We start from the raw sequence: 16,421 nt of genomic DNA, 5'->3' as shown, positions 1-16,421 counted from the left end.
CTTCCATTGGAAATTTGCAGCCAATTGTAGCTTTCCAGTTGATGAGTAGTGGGTAAAAGAGAGAGAGAGAGAGAGAGAGAGAGAGAGAGAGAGAGAGAGAGCTGTGTGTGCAGTCTTCATACAGCACAGTGAAGACAGGTATATAGGTTTCCTCTCTTACACTGTCATGTGTGAAGCGGCCCACAACCAGTTACCAAGTTCTGTCCAGCACCAGCTGGACTGTGGTTCTGGCATTGAAAGAATCTGATTTTAGCTCTCATCCATTGACATAAAAGCCCAGAGCATCAGTGCGCTCCGCACTGCAGGGAGGGCAGAAACGGCGGAGAGGTAATGGAGATGCTAGTTGCTGGTCATTGGCAGGTGAGGCATCAATCTCCCTATGGGCTTTAAATGGACAACCATCCTTCTTCGACAGGATTAGACACAGTGGTGCAGTCAGGGCGTGACTTGGGGCAGAAGTCCTGGGCCACATCCAGCAGAATGAGCACCGGGGGTGTGTGCCAAATGCAGCAGGGTGGCTCCCCCAATTTAGAAGGAATACACATTACCATCCAAAGAGCCCCACACCTCATTAGAGTCTAAGATTACTTAACTGCACCACTGGGTGGACTTCATAAGGCACATAGCCTGTATATATGTGCGTACTAAAACCGTTCCCCTTGTCTGCACAGCCTTGTGCTCCCCCCTCATTTACTTACTCAGTTACATTGCTTACCATAACATTATATGGGGATCCCTCCAAGCACAGCCACAAAATGGGGGACAGTGGTAATGGAGGGAGGGAGGAAGTGTGATTATTGGCTTCAGGTTCTATAGACTTGTTTCAGACAAAAATGTCTGCTGTGTGGAGGCCTCTTGAACCTGCATCCTCGTGGAGGCTTCATCAGCACATTGACTGTGTGCAGTTGCTCATCACATGGATCAACCTTCGTATAGCTCCCATCACACCACTGTAAGCCACCAACTGGAATGTTTTGCTGCAGTGTGGAAAGCAGAGCCCATGGCAGATATGTGGTGACCTGCTGCCACATGCAGCTTGTCCTGGGGAGCAGCTCCAACCTGGAACTAACTCACCACATGTGAGGAAAACCTCATATTTTCAAAAGCCCTGTTAACTTGGCTGCCACACATGTTTCTCCCCATCTGGGATGATGATGCTTGATGGTTGCTCAGAAGTTGTCTCTATATAGGAGCAGATGGTGTAGAGCCAGCTATGGCAATAAGGTAGCTCAGCATTTGGGCACCAAAGGGATTCAGCTGAGATGCTCACCTCTGGCACAGTATTAATATTGAGCAAGGAATTGAATTGTCAATAGCTGCAACCTAGGAGTATCCAGGGAAAGAGCTCAGCTGGCAAACGCCAGTGATTTTCATCAAGGTGACTCTGCATCTTCTTGTTGAAGCAGATGGGCCAAGCGATGAAAAGAAAGATGACTGCAATAGGACACAGATGAAGATACTGGCTTAGCTGCCAAAGGCTGGTTACAGGCCAAATAAAAAAGTCAAACGGGAAAGAATTTTGCTGATGAAAGTCCTGTGTCTTGTTAAGTAATATTGCATTTCTAGTAGAATGAATTCTACTTACGCTTTACATGTTGATACAAATTCATATTGCTTCCTAATAAGAGATGGACAATAGGACAGTACGCTTAATAACAACCAGCTAATGGGAATTTCTTACCAATCTTTAATTCATTATATACATCTCTCTGTAGTGTGCCTTAAACAACATACATTGTATTATTCTATCAGGGATACTTTAGGGTGGATTCCTGCATTGAGCAGGGGGTTGGACTCGATGGCCTTGTAGGCCCCTTCCAGCTCTGCTATTCTATGATTCTATGATTCTATTACATTGGAAAGCTGTGAAGGGGGATTTTTGACACGTTGCAGTCATGCAGGAAGATTGCATTCACTCACTACCTCATTTTTATTTTCTTAAATTCAGATATATATATGAGATCCAGCAAAAATAGTTTCTGAATTTCAGTCTCTCCCCTCTTTCACTTTGACAGAATCTGTATCAGAACAGGTTCCTAGGCCTGGCTGCCATGGCGTCTCCATCTCGGAATTCGCAGAATCGGCGCCGGTGCAAAGAACCTCTGAGGTACAGCTACAACCCGGACCAGTTCCACAATATGGACATTGGGAATGGCCCCCATGAGACGGTCACTATTCCACGCTCTACCAGTGACACAGACTTGGTCACCTCGGATAGCCGGTCTACCCTCATGGTCAGCAGCTCCTATTATTCCATAGGACATTCCCAGGATCTGGTGATTTATTGGGATATAAAAGAAGAAGTGGATGCTGGGGACTGGATCGGCATGTATCTCATTGGTAAGTCAATCCCGTGCTTGGGATTTTCCATTAATTGTGCAAATAGAAAATGCAACTAAAGGAGGAGGAGATGTATCAAGCTCTTATTGTACTGCCTTTAGCTTGGTGACAGTAAATGAATGTCTTGTTCTGATTTACAGGCAGAGACGTATATTTACAAGTAAGCCCCACTTAATTCAAGGAGACTTATGCTGCCTCTCATGTCAGATTAGTGGTGGTTTTCTCTGAAAAGCTAATATAACTCTATGGTCAGGACTGGCCCAAGGCATTTTGCTGCCTGAGGCAAAGGACAAGGTGGTACCCCTTTCCATTCCATGGACTGAAGCTGACTGGATTCAGAGCCGAATCTTACTTCAATTCTGGTAACTGGATAGCACACCCAAGGGGCAGCAAGTTAGTTTAGTGGTGTAGGACAGACATGTGTCAGACATTGTCTCCATGAGAGGGGAATATTTGGGGAGCTAAGGAGGAAAGTCTGAGGGACTACTGCCTAACCCCCCAGCACCTGCTGCCTGAAGCAGTTGCCTAACTGTGCCTAATGGTAGGACCGGCCCTGTCACTGGCTAATGTTGGGCTTGGACTTAGGGGGAAAATGGGTTCAAATACAAAGTCATGCATAGATGTGGTGGTTCTTAGTAATTTACTATATTCCAAGCCCCACTTCTTTAAAAAAAATGGAAATAATTGTGATCTTATTGTAAGGATGAATTGCAACATATTTACACTCTGTTGTAAGGTACGCTGCAGGTGCTACAGAAAAAGTAAACAAGAAAAGACTGCACTGTATAGAGCCAAAGGAGACCTTTTCTCCTTTTTTCTAAATCCCCAAGGGTGGGTGGTTGTCACATTTTGGGAAGCAAGCAGATGTGGGGGAAAACTTTCATCCTTCGCCTACTGGCGTGCGATGGTCCCAGTCTAAATCAGGACCAACTGCACTTACTCTCCAGCAAAGAAAAAAGGGGTAGGCTCAGCTACATGGTGAACAACATGAAGTTTGACCCTCAGTCACCAAAACGATCATACACCCCCTTGTTAGGAGCATAATATAGTTTATCCTCGGATGACGCACACCATCTCAGGGAAAGCAGATGCAAATCAGAAGTATCCATCATACATTTTGTGAACATTTTATTAGGGTGACCATATGAAAAGGAGGACAGGGCTCCTGTATCTTTAACAGTTGCATAGAAAAGGGAATTTCAGCAGGTCTCATTTGTATATATGGAAAACCTGGTGAAATTCGCTCTTCATCACAGGTGCAGGAGCTATTCTAGAGTGAGCAGATTTAAAAGCGGGCAGGGCACCTGCAGCTTTAACTGTTGTGATGAAGAGGAAATTTCACCAGGTTCTCCATATATACAAATGACTCCTGCTGAAATTCCCTTTTCAATACAACTGTTAAAGATACAGGAGCCCTGTCCTCCTTTTCATATGGTCACCCTAATTTTATAGAGTTATCTCTTGCCTTGCCTTTTGTGTGGTGGGTGTTTGTCGTAGTGATCTGTCTCGTTATGCCTTTATTTCTGGGCCTCTGATATCAGTGCACCACTGTAAGTATTCCTTTATGCATTCCTGGATTTAGGGAGACCATATGAAAAGGAGGACAGGGCTCCTGTATCTTTAACAGCTGCATAGAAAAGGGAATTTCAGCAGGTGACATTGGTATGCATGCAGCACCTGGTGACATTCTCTCTTCATCACAACAATTAAAGCCACAGGAGCCTTGCCTCATTTGTATCTGGTCAAGAGGGCAGGGTTCCTGCAGCTTTAACTGTTGTGATGAAGAGGGAATTTCACCAGGTGCTGCATGCATACCAATATCACCTGCTGAAATTCCCTTTTCTATCCAACTATTAAAGATGCAGGAGCCCTGCCTTCCTTTCCATAGGGTCACACTAGGTTAGTGAGTCAACCTTTAGAAAATTATGCTTACCATTACCTACTGCATCTACATAAACTACTAGTAGTGAGCTGGATTTCTGCGTGCTACCTCCCATTGTTAGACTCTAAACTCTCTTTTAAACTACTTGAAATGGATTGAGGGATAATGAATGGTATAATATCTTGAAAATTGCAGAATGTGGTGAAACGTACAATTTTATTGGATTTGGAGAGAGAGACCAAAAGGGAAGTGTTTCAAGTTAAAATTATTGTTAAATAACTTATTTGAATCTTTGTAATAATATTGCATGATCTCTTTCTCTCTCCCTCCCTCCCTCCTCATAAAATATAAAACCTCTCTGTCTTTCTTGCAATTTACATGTGGTATATCAGTATTTGTGTGCCTGTGTATTATTCTTTGGTCTGTGTTATTTCCTATAACAACAACAAAAATGTGGGTGTGTATCAGTGCTCAGCGCTGGCAAGTAACTGGTGCAGACAGGCAGGTAGTAGCTGAGTGGTACGGGGTGGCCTCTCTCCATAGAAAACTGCCCAGACTGAGGGAAGGCAGCATGTCTGGGAGCTTTATAGTAGGCAATGGCACAAGACTGGCTCTCTGGGAATCACCTGATTTGCCAGATCAGGAGGTTTCTAGGTCGTGATTCCTAGTGTCCTAGAAACCAATGCCCATCACGCAAGCTTTCTGGATCAAGCCCTGGAGTGCTTGACACTATGAAACCGCCAATAGTTTTTCTGCCTTTTAACTTTTAAATAAATATAGCTCCAATGCAGAAAACGTCTTAGAGCAGGGCTATCAAACATAAGTCCCTGTGTCATAATCATGCTCTTTAGGGGTCCCCAATGTAGCTTATGGCATGCCTTCCACACACATCTTTGAACCAACTTCAGGGCTAGAAACCAGTTGCCGTTCGTATCAGCCTACTCTTCCCCCCACTTTCCCTCTAAAGTGGAAGCTCAGATTCAAGGGTCACACAAAGTACAGGAGAGCGGAGGGCAGCACAGCACACCAGAGGAGCAGCAATGGTGGATTCAGATGGAATTGACATTGTCCATGGGAGAAAACCCCATATCTTCCCTTCTTAAGAATGGGGGACCTTAGCTCTGTGGTAGAGCACATGTTTTGTACAAGGTTCAATCCCAGCATTACAATGTAGGGTTAGGAAAGAATCCAGCCTGAAACCCTGGAGAGCCACTGCCAGTCAGTGTTGACAGTACTGGGCTAGATGGAACAATGGACTGACTCAGTATAAGGCATCTTCCAATGTTCCTATGCAAATCCTGGGTGTTGACTTTTGGCTCATCTGTTTTAGAGAATTTGGATCCAAACTATGTACCCCAATGATTCCTTTATTGCGTAAAAGACTAGCCATATTTCTACATTATTTTTGTGTTAATGTATGGTGTTATTACAGAATTGGTTCTTGCTATCTCCAGCCTGGACATTTGTGGCTACTGCTACAGTTCTGCAAACGTATTTTGTGCTGTTACACAGAATGAGGAGAGAGAGATGCCCTTGTACAGATTAATGTTGTTGGCAACTATCTATTTATTTAGCTCTCTGGGTGGTTTACAAAAGTTTAAAACAGTAAACATTAGAAAAGTAGACACAATTTAAAAAACATCAGAAACATAAAAACAACAGTATAAAAACAACAGCAGCCATTTAAAAACAAAAGTTCTGGGTTCTGTTAGAAAACAAAAAATCTGTTGATGGAGATGTGTCTTTATTATGCTACAGCAGCATATCAGTGGTACAACATTTTTCAGCTGTCATTCAAATTTCTTTGTGGTGCAGCACAGCAACCGAGAAAGGCCAGTGCCCCTCCCTTGAAGCTACAAAGGTTCTGGCTACCAGAGACACAGTCAGGCTCATGATGTCAGAATCATGGTGTTGCAGAGGCCAGGTTAAAAAAACAACCCACCAGTTCACTTAACCATGGCAATATCAGGCACCATTTAAACATCATTTCAAATGTGCTGAAAAACATGGTGTTGTGTTTCAATTTTTCAATCTGGGCATCAGCATGGTGTGCATCCTGCCAGTGGGTCCCTTGTGTGTTATGGCTGACCACGTTTAAATGTGATACTAGCCATGTGGTTAGGTAAGGTTTTTTATTAACACACCTAGCATGATGTATAAACTGAGCTTCACAGACTTCAGGTCATCTGTTCCTGCCCTTTACCAATTCAAACTATAGGCAGCATTTGTTTGTCTGCCCTCCCTTTTGAAGGGGGCGCGCGCGTTATTTGTATATTTGAATGTTCGCCGACAGGAAAAAAAATATCTGCACATAGAAAATAGTATGTCATGGAGAAAGGTTCATGAACAAAAATAATGCCTAAATATTGACAGCATTCAAACCAATAGAAATATGCCATACAAGGAAGAAATATTTCACAATTATTATTATTTAAAAACAAGCACTCCATTGGGCACCCTGTTTGAATATCAGCTGCGGTATTAAGCTCTACTCTGCCTGGATACCATTGGATAACTTAACTTAGGTCATGAATGCCTAACATAAAAGTCCAGTACATAAACTATCCTTTCATGTGCCTAAAATCCATGACTGCATGTGAGGGTATTATAACACTGCTTATTGATTTACACTAAGCTTTCTTCTACAGTAACCTTCTGGGAAGCGAAAACATTTTAAAAAGATATCTGATAAAAGTTCATTATGCACAGAACCTCTAGGGTCCAATTTCTAGGCTGTATTTGTTCTTCTTCTTTATTATTCAACCATTTCTTTTAAGTTTGTCAAAAATATTCTTGACCTAATTAGCTGCTGAAACTTTGCTTTAAAAAACGCATGCTTCTTTCTCTTCTTCTTTTGCCTTTAATTTTATTTTCCCCCTAAAAGGCAAATCTCTCTAAAGTTATACGCAATATGGAAAAGACTCTAATTAGGGAGGTTTTTCTCTATGTACTTCTGAGTTTACTTGTATAAAAGTCCTGATCTCAAATCCACTGAAGTTCACAGAGAAAGGAAACTAATGAAAAATCAACTTTGGACCAAACTTGTGGAAAGGCACAGTAGGTACCCCTACAGCACTGATGTAGGGGTACCTGTGATTTTGGAAACTTTGGGGCTAAATCCAGCCCTCCTAGAGTCCTAATCCAGGCCTTCTGAGTTTCTCCAGATAGCCACAACCTCCCCCTCAACCAATGATCATTTGGTGGTCTCCTGGCTTTTGTGCAGGTTTTTTTCCCATTCGAAAAGGTTTTAATGCCCCTTCTGAGGCTTAGTTATTGGCAGTAAGAGCTTTAAGCTACAATATGGTGGTATTCTTGGCCCCATACCTTTCATTTTTGTCCCCACTGACCACTGCAGTGCAGCCCCCAAAAGCTTCTCCAAAATGGAATTTGGCTTCCAGGCTCAAAGAGGTTCTGCACCTCTGTTCTAGAGTGTCCCCTTGGTTCACACAGGGCATGATGACCAGATCTGTTGGGCTGACCATTATTCCACTTGAACTGAGTGTGTGTGCTCTGTAATGTACCCAACATTTCCCAGTGGCTGCGCATGGATTGGCCGTGGCACTCAAACTAGCCGCCTTCATGTGCGACTCACATAAGGGGGCATTGTGCAATTAATGAGCAGTAGGGCTGTGCTGCTGGTGTCAGGCATGTTGCTGGTCCTCCCCCTAGACATCCACTTGTTGGTGTGGACTGTCTGCATTGAAGAAGCCTATGTGTGAGCAGCTGCTTGTGCATAGGCTTCCATTTGATGTGGACTCCCTTCACTGCAGAGAGTTCAAGCCAATGCATGGGTGTCTGGGGATGAGGACAGCAGAATGGCCCTGCTGCCCGGTAAGTGCATGATGTTCATTTTCATGTGATTCACATGTGAAAGGGGGCTACTTTCTTTCCTGGAACTTAGTCTGCCATGTCCTGACCTTCTAACTGGGGAACTCCTGTTAAATTTCCAAAGAACCATGGAGTTCCTTTGAATAGAGTTTGAACACTACTGTTCACTACGATTCCTTCAGCCATTTTCAGCCTCTCATGAATGACACTTATATAGAACCAAACTAGATGTTACATTAACTGTATGGTGTGTAGCTGAGGGTTAGCTTTTTCTTTACTCTGATGTAACTGTGTGAAGCCCTGATTTGGACCACCACATACCAGGAGGGGAGGATGAAACTTGCCCTTTCTCATTGTTTTTTCACTGAAATCCCTCCCCCACATTTGGGGGTTGTTTAAAAAAAAGGTGGGAAATTTTCATTGGCATCAATGGAAGCTTTAAAATAACATAGGGATGGGGGAATATTTATTTATTTATTTTATTACTTTTCTATATTGCCCAATAGCCAAAATTCAAGGAAAAAAATAGTCGGGTGGGAGAGTTTCATCTTCCCGTCTTGGTGTGGGGTGGTCCCGATCTGAATCATGGCTGTGTGCATTTACACTACAGTAAAGAAAAACCTAACTGTGAGCAACACAATTAGCGTGACATGTTGTTTGGGTCATATTTTCTACATAAATAAAGGTGTGTGATTTGCTTTGGGCTTATCTAAATGATAACTGGTGGGAAGAGAATAGGACTCATGTGCATCAGTCCAGAGAATTGTGGGAAGACCCCGTGGCTGGATGCACACTGCTGCATGCTGGACTGCAGAGTGTCATGTCTGCATGGAGGCTTCTATATGGAATTATGGAGGATGTGATGTAATGTGTTACTGGACATCTGGCAGGATCCATCTGTGAAGCAATGGTGCATTTGTTCTTACTGACTGTACGTTTAATCCCAGAAAATCTGAGTAGCAGATTCCAAAGGGGGTACAGTTTTCATACCTCCCATGTCCATTGCCAAAAGTTTCATTTAAACAATAAAAGGAACTCATGTCCAGAGCCAGGGGACACCTTTTTGCTTCAGGTACAAAAAGAAGTCCAAAACTGGTACTGCATATGCCAATTCATCTTAACTTATCAAGCTAGAAACCCTGAACAGTGTGGCCAGCATTGTGTTAACATAATCACTCACGCCAGACACACATACACACACTGTTTCTTGAATGAACACCAATGTTGTAAATTCTCCCATAAATAAAAAAACAACAGGTTGTTCATACTACATGCTAACCCACACAGGGTTGTTTGAACTATGGGTTGCTTGTTGAACCATGGGTTAGTGTTTGGTCTGAACGCAGCATGTTTTCTGCCAGGTGGGTTAGTGTACTGTCTGAAAGCAGCCAGCGTGGCTTGTTAATCATGCAATGTTGCTTATTTTATAGAACAAGCCACATTGTGAACCCATATTTTGTAGTTGGGTTGTTCTAGGTAGTTAACAAGCCACACTGCATGATTAACAAGCAACCCTGGCTACGTTCAGACCACACACTAGCCCACAATTCAACAAACAACCCACGGTTCAAAACAACCCACATTCAACCACTGAGTGTGGGTTAGCGTGTTGTGTGAACAACTTGTTGATGTTCTTTATTTATGGGAGAATTTACAACATTGGTGTTCATTCAAGAAACAGTGTGTGTATAGCCATGTCTACACTGGGGTGGTGGGGGAGGATCTCACGATATGGTGATCGTGAGATCCTCCCCCTCAGTCCACATGCAGTGCGTGTCGTCCCGGGAAGACGAGGATGTCGAGCCCGCCATTTTGGATTTTTTTTAAGCGAAAAAGAGCACATGAGCGCTCCATTGCAAATGTAAGGTGTTTAAACCTACCCCCAATGGGCACAGTTTTCTGAAGAGCTCTATGCTCTGTGCCCGGTTCCCAGCTCCTCACGTTTACTTGTCTAGACTGTGAGTGACTGTGATCAGATCCATGCATGCAAATATATTTTCTTATTTGTCACTGATAAACCATCTATGCAGATCATGCATCACAATTGTGAAATTGGCAAAACGCAATTAAAAAATAAAGATATGCCAAAATTCAACAAATGAAGGGGATGTTGAAGATGCTTCTCACTTGGGGCACTACTGGGTGTAAGACAAGGGTGGGTAACTGCAGGAGGTCCAGGGGCTATTTTCCATGTATGCTGCCCAGAGCTCTTTGGAGGAAAGATAGGATATAAAATAAATTAATTAAATATGCCCCATGGGAGTCCGTACTTCATTTCCTCTGAAACCCGTTTAATGTTTTTGCCTGAAATAGGATGGAAATGTGGATATTGAGCAGGGGGTTGGACTCGATGGCCTTAAAGGCCCCTTCCAACTCTACTATTCTATGATTCTATGATATGTATATCCATCACTATATATTTGCAATGGTTAAAATTTGGTAAAAGATTAGTTAAGCCAAATATCTCATTTTACCTGTATGTTTTTTAACTTGTCTGTAACCACACTGGTGTCTCTGGCTATTTTTCCCCATTATTTTATGTCCATAAGCAACTTCAATAGCTCCTATTTTTCTCTGCCAAAAGGCATTTTCTGTTTCCCTCAGAGATATGAAATTTACTCTTCAAAAATTATTTTGTGTGGGCGAGATTCAATACCTGTCTTGCTAATACTAGCTCTGAAAGCATGGCAGGTTTAAAGTTCACTAGAGCATACATGCCCGCTATATCACAAAATGATAGCTGTAGTTTTGTTCTGAGGAACCCCCAGCTTCCCTTGAGGAGGGAACCTTGCTCCTCATGTAGCCTTCCGGAAATCGATGGAACAATTTGTGAAGCAAATATTATTTGAGGAGAATGTTAGGTTAAGAGTTTTAGATCAATTGGAGATGTGATGGTACTATGAAGTATAAAATTGAAATGCACTGTAGGGATGAAGCTGGAACCTGTGATTGTACAGCGCAGTGCTGTGAACCCAGAGAAGTAAATGGATCTTTGGTAATTAGTATATGATGGAATGCTTCACCATGAAAAGGATTTCTTACGCACATAGAAAATGCACGTGCCAGAGTTAGGAAAAGGCGGCGCTAGAACCCTTGCCCTGATGTTTAGTTTCTTATGTGAAGAGGTCTGCTTATTTTTATAGAGTAGCATTCAGCATGGGGCAAGGAAAGGGAACATCCCCTGCCATGAACCTCCTTAAGTTAACTTGAGTTAGGATTCAAGCTGATATCATATTGTCGCCCAGAAGGAAATTATACAAACGATACAGACCTTAATATAAGAACATAAGACGAGCCCTGCCGAATCAGACCAAAGGCCTTTCAAGCCCAGCATTCTGTCAACAGCATTCTGTAGATGGCTGTGGGAAGTCCACAACAGGACATGAATACAGTAGCCTCCTGCCACTCATGTTTTATAGCAATTGGTATTGAGAGATATACTGCCTCTGCTACTGGAGGAAATATATAACCATTGTGACTAGTGGTCCCTTATAACCGTATCCTTCATTAAGGAAACAATCCTATGCATATTGAGACAGAAAAAAGCCCTACAACTATGTATAAGCATGTATAGGATTTCACCTAATTTGTCTAATCCCTTTTTAAAGCTGCCCAAGTTGGTGGCCTTCATTACATTTTGTGGTAGTGAACTCCATAGTTTCTTTTTACTATTATATAATTGGGTCCCTTTTTTTTCTTTTTTTCCCACTTTGCAGATGAGGTTTTGTCTGAAAATTTCCTGGACTACAAAAATCGTGGGGTAAATGGCTCTCACCGAGGTCAAATTATCTGGAAGATTGATGCCAGCTCGTACTTTGTAGAGCGTAAGTATTTTACAGTGCAGTTGCGCTATAGTTCAACAAAATGTTTGAACTATAGCTCCTAGTGTTTCAAGCTCCCAGTGTTTGAAAGAGGTGTGTGAATTTCTTGTGTGCAACAACAATTACAAAAATTTGATGCATGCCAGAGCTTGAAACTATGCTTCGTGAATGATAGCAGCTATCAATGCGTGAATGCAGTGGGTGGAACTGCACCCGTAATTCTTTTTATGTAGATGTAATTAAGCATGAACTACTCAGAACATCATACAATGCGAGGATTTCGCAACAGGTGCTAAACACTTCCGTGTTTAGAGACAGCCTGATTCTCATTTTCACTTATGCTTATTTGACATCGGGATAATTAAATTGAATAGGAGTTTTATTCTTGTTCTAATCTTCTCTAGTTGGGATCAGTTCTTGGCTGAGCAGTCTGCAATTCCATTGCTTGTGTTCCTCTATGGTGTGTCTGATGGATTTCTTTCTTTCTTTCTTCTTTTAATGTTTCTCATAATTTGAAAGTATTTATATTGAGATAAACACCTCTCCCTTCCCTACTTTGTTGTTTCTGCAAATGTTGAAATTTAAATTGCAGGCTTTTTATGGCAGGGACCTTTCCTTTTTTGCATACATCTATACCAGTGTTTCGCAATTGGTGGTCCACGGACCCCAGGGGGTCCACATAACCCACCCAGGGGATCCGTGGCACCATTCAGATATTTACCATTCATTTCTGGAGTCCACTGATGACGAATTCCTACCAGAAGTAAAATATAACATCACTGAGCACCTGCGTGATTTAGCAACTAGCTTCAGAGATTACTTCCCTGAACCTAATCCTGAAAACTCATGGATAAGGAATCTTTTTGAATGTGGTGATGCCACAACTAACAATTCTATCTGCAGAAGAGCAAGATGCACTTGTTGACGTGACTTGTGATGGTTCATTGAAATAATTTTCAAAGAATATAGACTGGACCAATTTTGGGTGAAGGTTTTTCCTGATTATAAGAAGTTAGGTGAAAAAGCTTTGAAACATCTCATTCCCTTTTGTTCCACATATCTTTGTGACAAACATTTTCGACATTTTGTTATATGAAGCACAAGCATCGAAATCGGCTCGATGTTGATCCAGATTTGAGATTAAAGGTAGGAAATATTGAACCGGATTTGGAAGGGATTGTTCAGGACAAAATGAGGCATGCTTTCTCCCATCACATTTAGGTTTAGTAGCTGCTAGACATGTCATAATTTGTTCAATTGTAAACTAGATGTTAGTAAAATTAAATTCGTCTTTATATTCTTATAAAGAATATATCTAAATCATTGTCATTTTTGCATGGTAATATCACAAATATCACAAATTTTATGGTCTGTTTTTTAGTATACCTAAAATCCTTTGCTTATTAGGGACTACCCCTTATTTTCTCCAAAAAAAATTGCTTCGCGCAGGTAACTAGCATAGAGATAACAATTTTTTCAAAAGTAGGGGGTTCATGGCTTGGCATTTGAAAAACAAGGGGTCTGAAGGACTTAGCTAATTGGGAACCACTGAACTATACTGTTACGTTTTGCATTATATTTTTAAGGTTTAATCTTTTGTAAACCATCCAGAGAGCTTTGTCTTTGGGTGCTATAAACATTAATAATAATAATAATAATAATAATAATAATAATAATAATAATAGCCTAGCTACAGTTATCCATGCTCTGATAACCTCTCGCTTGGATTACTGCAATGCGTTATACGTGGGGCTGCCTTTGAAAACGGTCCGGAAGCTTCAGCTGGTACAAAATAGGGCAGCAAGGTTACTAACAGGGACTGGCCGGCGAGATCACATTATGCCAGTCCTTTTCCAGCTTCACTGGCTGCCAGTCCAGGTCCGGGCCCAATTCAAAGTGCTGGTATTGACATTTAAAGCCCTAAACGGTTTGGGGCCAGGTTATTTGAAGGAACGCCTCCTCCCATATGTACCTACCCGGACCTTAGGATCATCTACAGGGGCCCTTCTCCATGAGCCCCTGCCAAAGGAAGTGAGGCAGGTGGCTACTAGGAGGAGGGCTTTCTCCACTGTGGCACCCCGGTTGTGGAACGAGCTCCCCAGAGAGGTCCGCCTGGCGCCTACACTGTACTGCTTTCGTCGCCAGCTGAAGACCTTTTTATTCACTCAGTATTTTAACACTTAATTTTAACTTAAATTTAAATTTTACTGTTTTAACTCTGTATTTTAATCTTATATCAATTTTGCTGCGTGGTTTTATCCTGGTTGCGCTTTTTATACTGTATTTCGTAATTGTGTTTTTAACCTGTTGGGTGTTTTATTGTGGTTTTAATTTTTGTGAACTGCCCAGAGAGCTTCGGCTATTGGGCGGTATAAAAATCTAATAAATAAAATAAATAAATATAAATAAATAAATAAATAATAATAATAGGCCATGTAGTATATTGATGGTTCCACATACATACATATATTGTAAAAGGTGTTCAAAGAAAAGAATTGAATAAACAGACTTTGAACAATTTATCCAATCTGAGATATAAATCATAAGTTTAATGTAATCTGAGATGAAGTAATTTTAATTTACATCATGAGGAAGCAGACATTAATTTAAAGCCATACCATTTTAGGCTCCCAGGAACTGTCTGTAAATATAGGGCACAGCAAGAGATTTGGGCTACTATACCTTCCATTACTTTACAAGTGCAGTAGCTGACCTGCACTGGTGCTGGGGAACATGGGTGGGAGGGTGCTGTTGCACCATGTCCTGCTTTGTTCATCCCTGGCCAACAGCTGATTGGCCACTGTGTGAACAGAGTGCTGGACTAGATGGACCCGTGGTCTGATCCAGCATCAGGGCACTTCTGATGTTCTTACCCTTCTACCAAGACTTCGACAGAGCAACAGGGCACCAGTTAAAAGGTACGGGTTGTGAGTTTACATAAGTTTTCAGCTCAGTACCTAAATACCCCTGGACTTTTCTGGCAGTCTGCTTTTCCACCAAGCATATGACAGTGCTGCTGCTATCTCTAGTGCTCTAGAGGCTTTAAGCCAGGATGAAGAAGTGATATCCAAGCTACATAGGGTTTTTGAAATATTCATATGATCCTTAATAGGGCATCATTTCATGCATACAGAGATGGATGGAATTCATAATTAAATATAATCATAGCGACTTGAGAATGACCAATGGGAATGAGGGGTTGCATTTACATGGGGAGTTCCTGTGCTCTTAAATTCAACCCTGTAGATTACAACCAGGATGAGATTGAGAGCCAGACAACCCAAGAGCACCTGGAAACAGTTAGAAACAACCCTGCTGTATAACCATCTTGCGCTTCTAACATAAAGCATACCTGGATCCTCAGAAAACTTGCTAAGTAGTCCCAGCATACAGTCAGACTGCAGCCAGTCAACAAGTAACTGGTGGGATTGAGGCAGTAGAAACTATTTAGGCCAGAAAATTTGAGTCGATAGACTTGATCCCTAAAATGTGCCCTAAAATATCCTAAGTCACCTTTCCCATGTAAACATTTACATTCTGGATGACAGATTCTGAAGCAATCTCTGGAATCTCTGAGCCTAACCCTGAGCAGTTTTAATCATAGAAATTAGTTGTGTATTGGATGTTTGTCTCATGCTGCACAATTATTTTTTGATGTTGAAGTGGGGAGAGCAAGGTGCACAGGGAGAGTTAACCCCACATGAGTTAACCCCACATGCCTTCCTCCCCACGTATATCACACTTCTTCCAGTCCACCAAAGAGCTGTTGGGTGGACTTGGAGGAACTGAATCTGTTCCTGCTGGGGTGGAGAGGGTTTCTGCCTTCTCCATCCCAGCAGGGAGAGCCACTGAAAGCCAAGATCATGTTGGCTGTCGCCAGTGCAATCCCTTCCCTGCACGCTGGCTGCCAACACTTTCCACTTCACTTTCCCTGAACTCTGAGAAATGTGATGGGGGGTGGAAGAGAGAAAGTGTCGTCCCCCCCACCCCCGGTGTCTGTTTGCATTTGTCTGCCTGGGTATGGAGAAAGACTGTGTGTGTTTCACAGTGGGGAGACGAGGGGAAAGTCTGTGCATATGTGCATGGTTACTGCTCCCTACCCACTACCCTTTGGCAAAATTGGTTGTCTACCTTTGCTTTGTTATGTGGGAAAATGTGCCAATGTACATTGCCTGAAGTTAGAAAAACATCTGGTTCGTTTATGACAGTGTTGCCGTTCAACAGTTTTTAGCAGCATTAAATTGCCGTTAAAAGGGTCAACTACTATTAAACAAATCTATATTTTTAAGCCTGAAATTAATGAATTCATCATCCTACTGATCAATCAGTCATTGTTTTCAGCATTAATACAAAGAAGCATCTTGTTTGACAAACAAACTTACATATTCTAGGGTACAGGGCGGGGGGGGGGAGATAGGAAAAATGGGACCCTTAGAGAGCAGTTAGTGAAAGGCTTGGCACGTATGTAGGTGTGTCAGGATAGTATGCATAAAATAAAAGTTTACAAAAAATCCGGGGAAAGTTGAGAGAAATAATTCTGGGTGGTTTTT

At 42.1% G+C, this 16,421-nt stretch overlaps 1 protein-coding gene across 2 annotated transcripts in view; it reads left to right on the top strand.

The window, feature by feature from the left end:
- The window catches only part of HECW1 (HECT, C2 and WW domain containing E3 ubiquitin protein ligase 1), a 241,410-nt gene that overhangs the window by 80,736 nt on the left and 144,253 nt on the right, over nt 1-16,421 (top strand). For both annotated transcript variants that reach the window (XM_063129464.1, XM_063129455.1), the window contains exons 3-4: nt 2,016-2,340; nt 11,767-11,874. In XM_063129464.1, coding sequence (XP_062985534.1) covers nt 2,016-2,340; nt 11,767-11,874 — 433 coding nt within the window. The remainder of the gene's footprint in view (nt 1-2,015; nt 2,341-11,766; nt 11,875-16,421) is intronic.

This window comes from Elgaria multicarinata, chromosome 1 (assembly GCF_023053635.1).
Source record: "Elgaria multicarinata webbii isolate HBS135686 ecotype San Diego chromosome 1, rElgMul1.1.pri, whole genome shotgun sequence".
Taxonomy (NCBI): Eukaryota; Metazoa; Chordata; class Lepidosauria; order Squamata; family Anguidae; genus Elgaria; species Elgaria multicarinata.
Note: the sequence above shows the minus strand (reverse complement) of the source record. Positions and strands in the feature narration are given on the sequence as shown.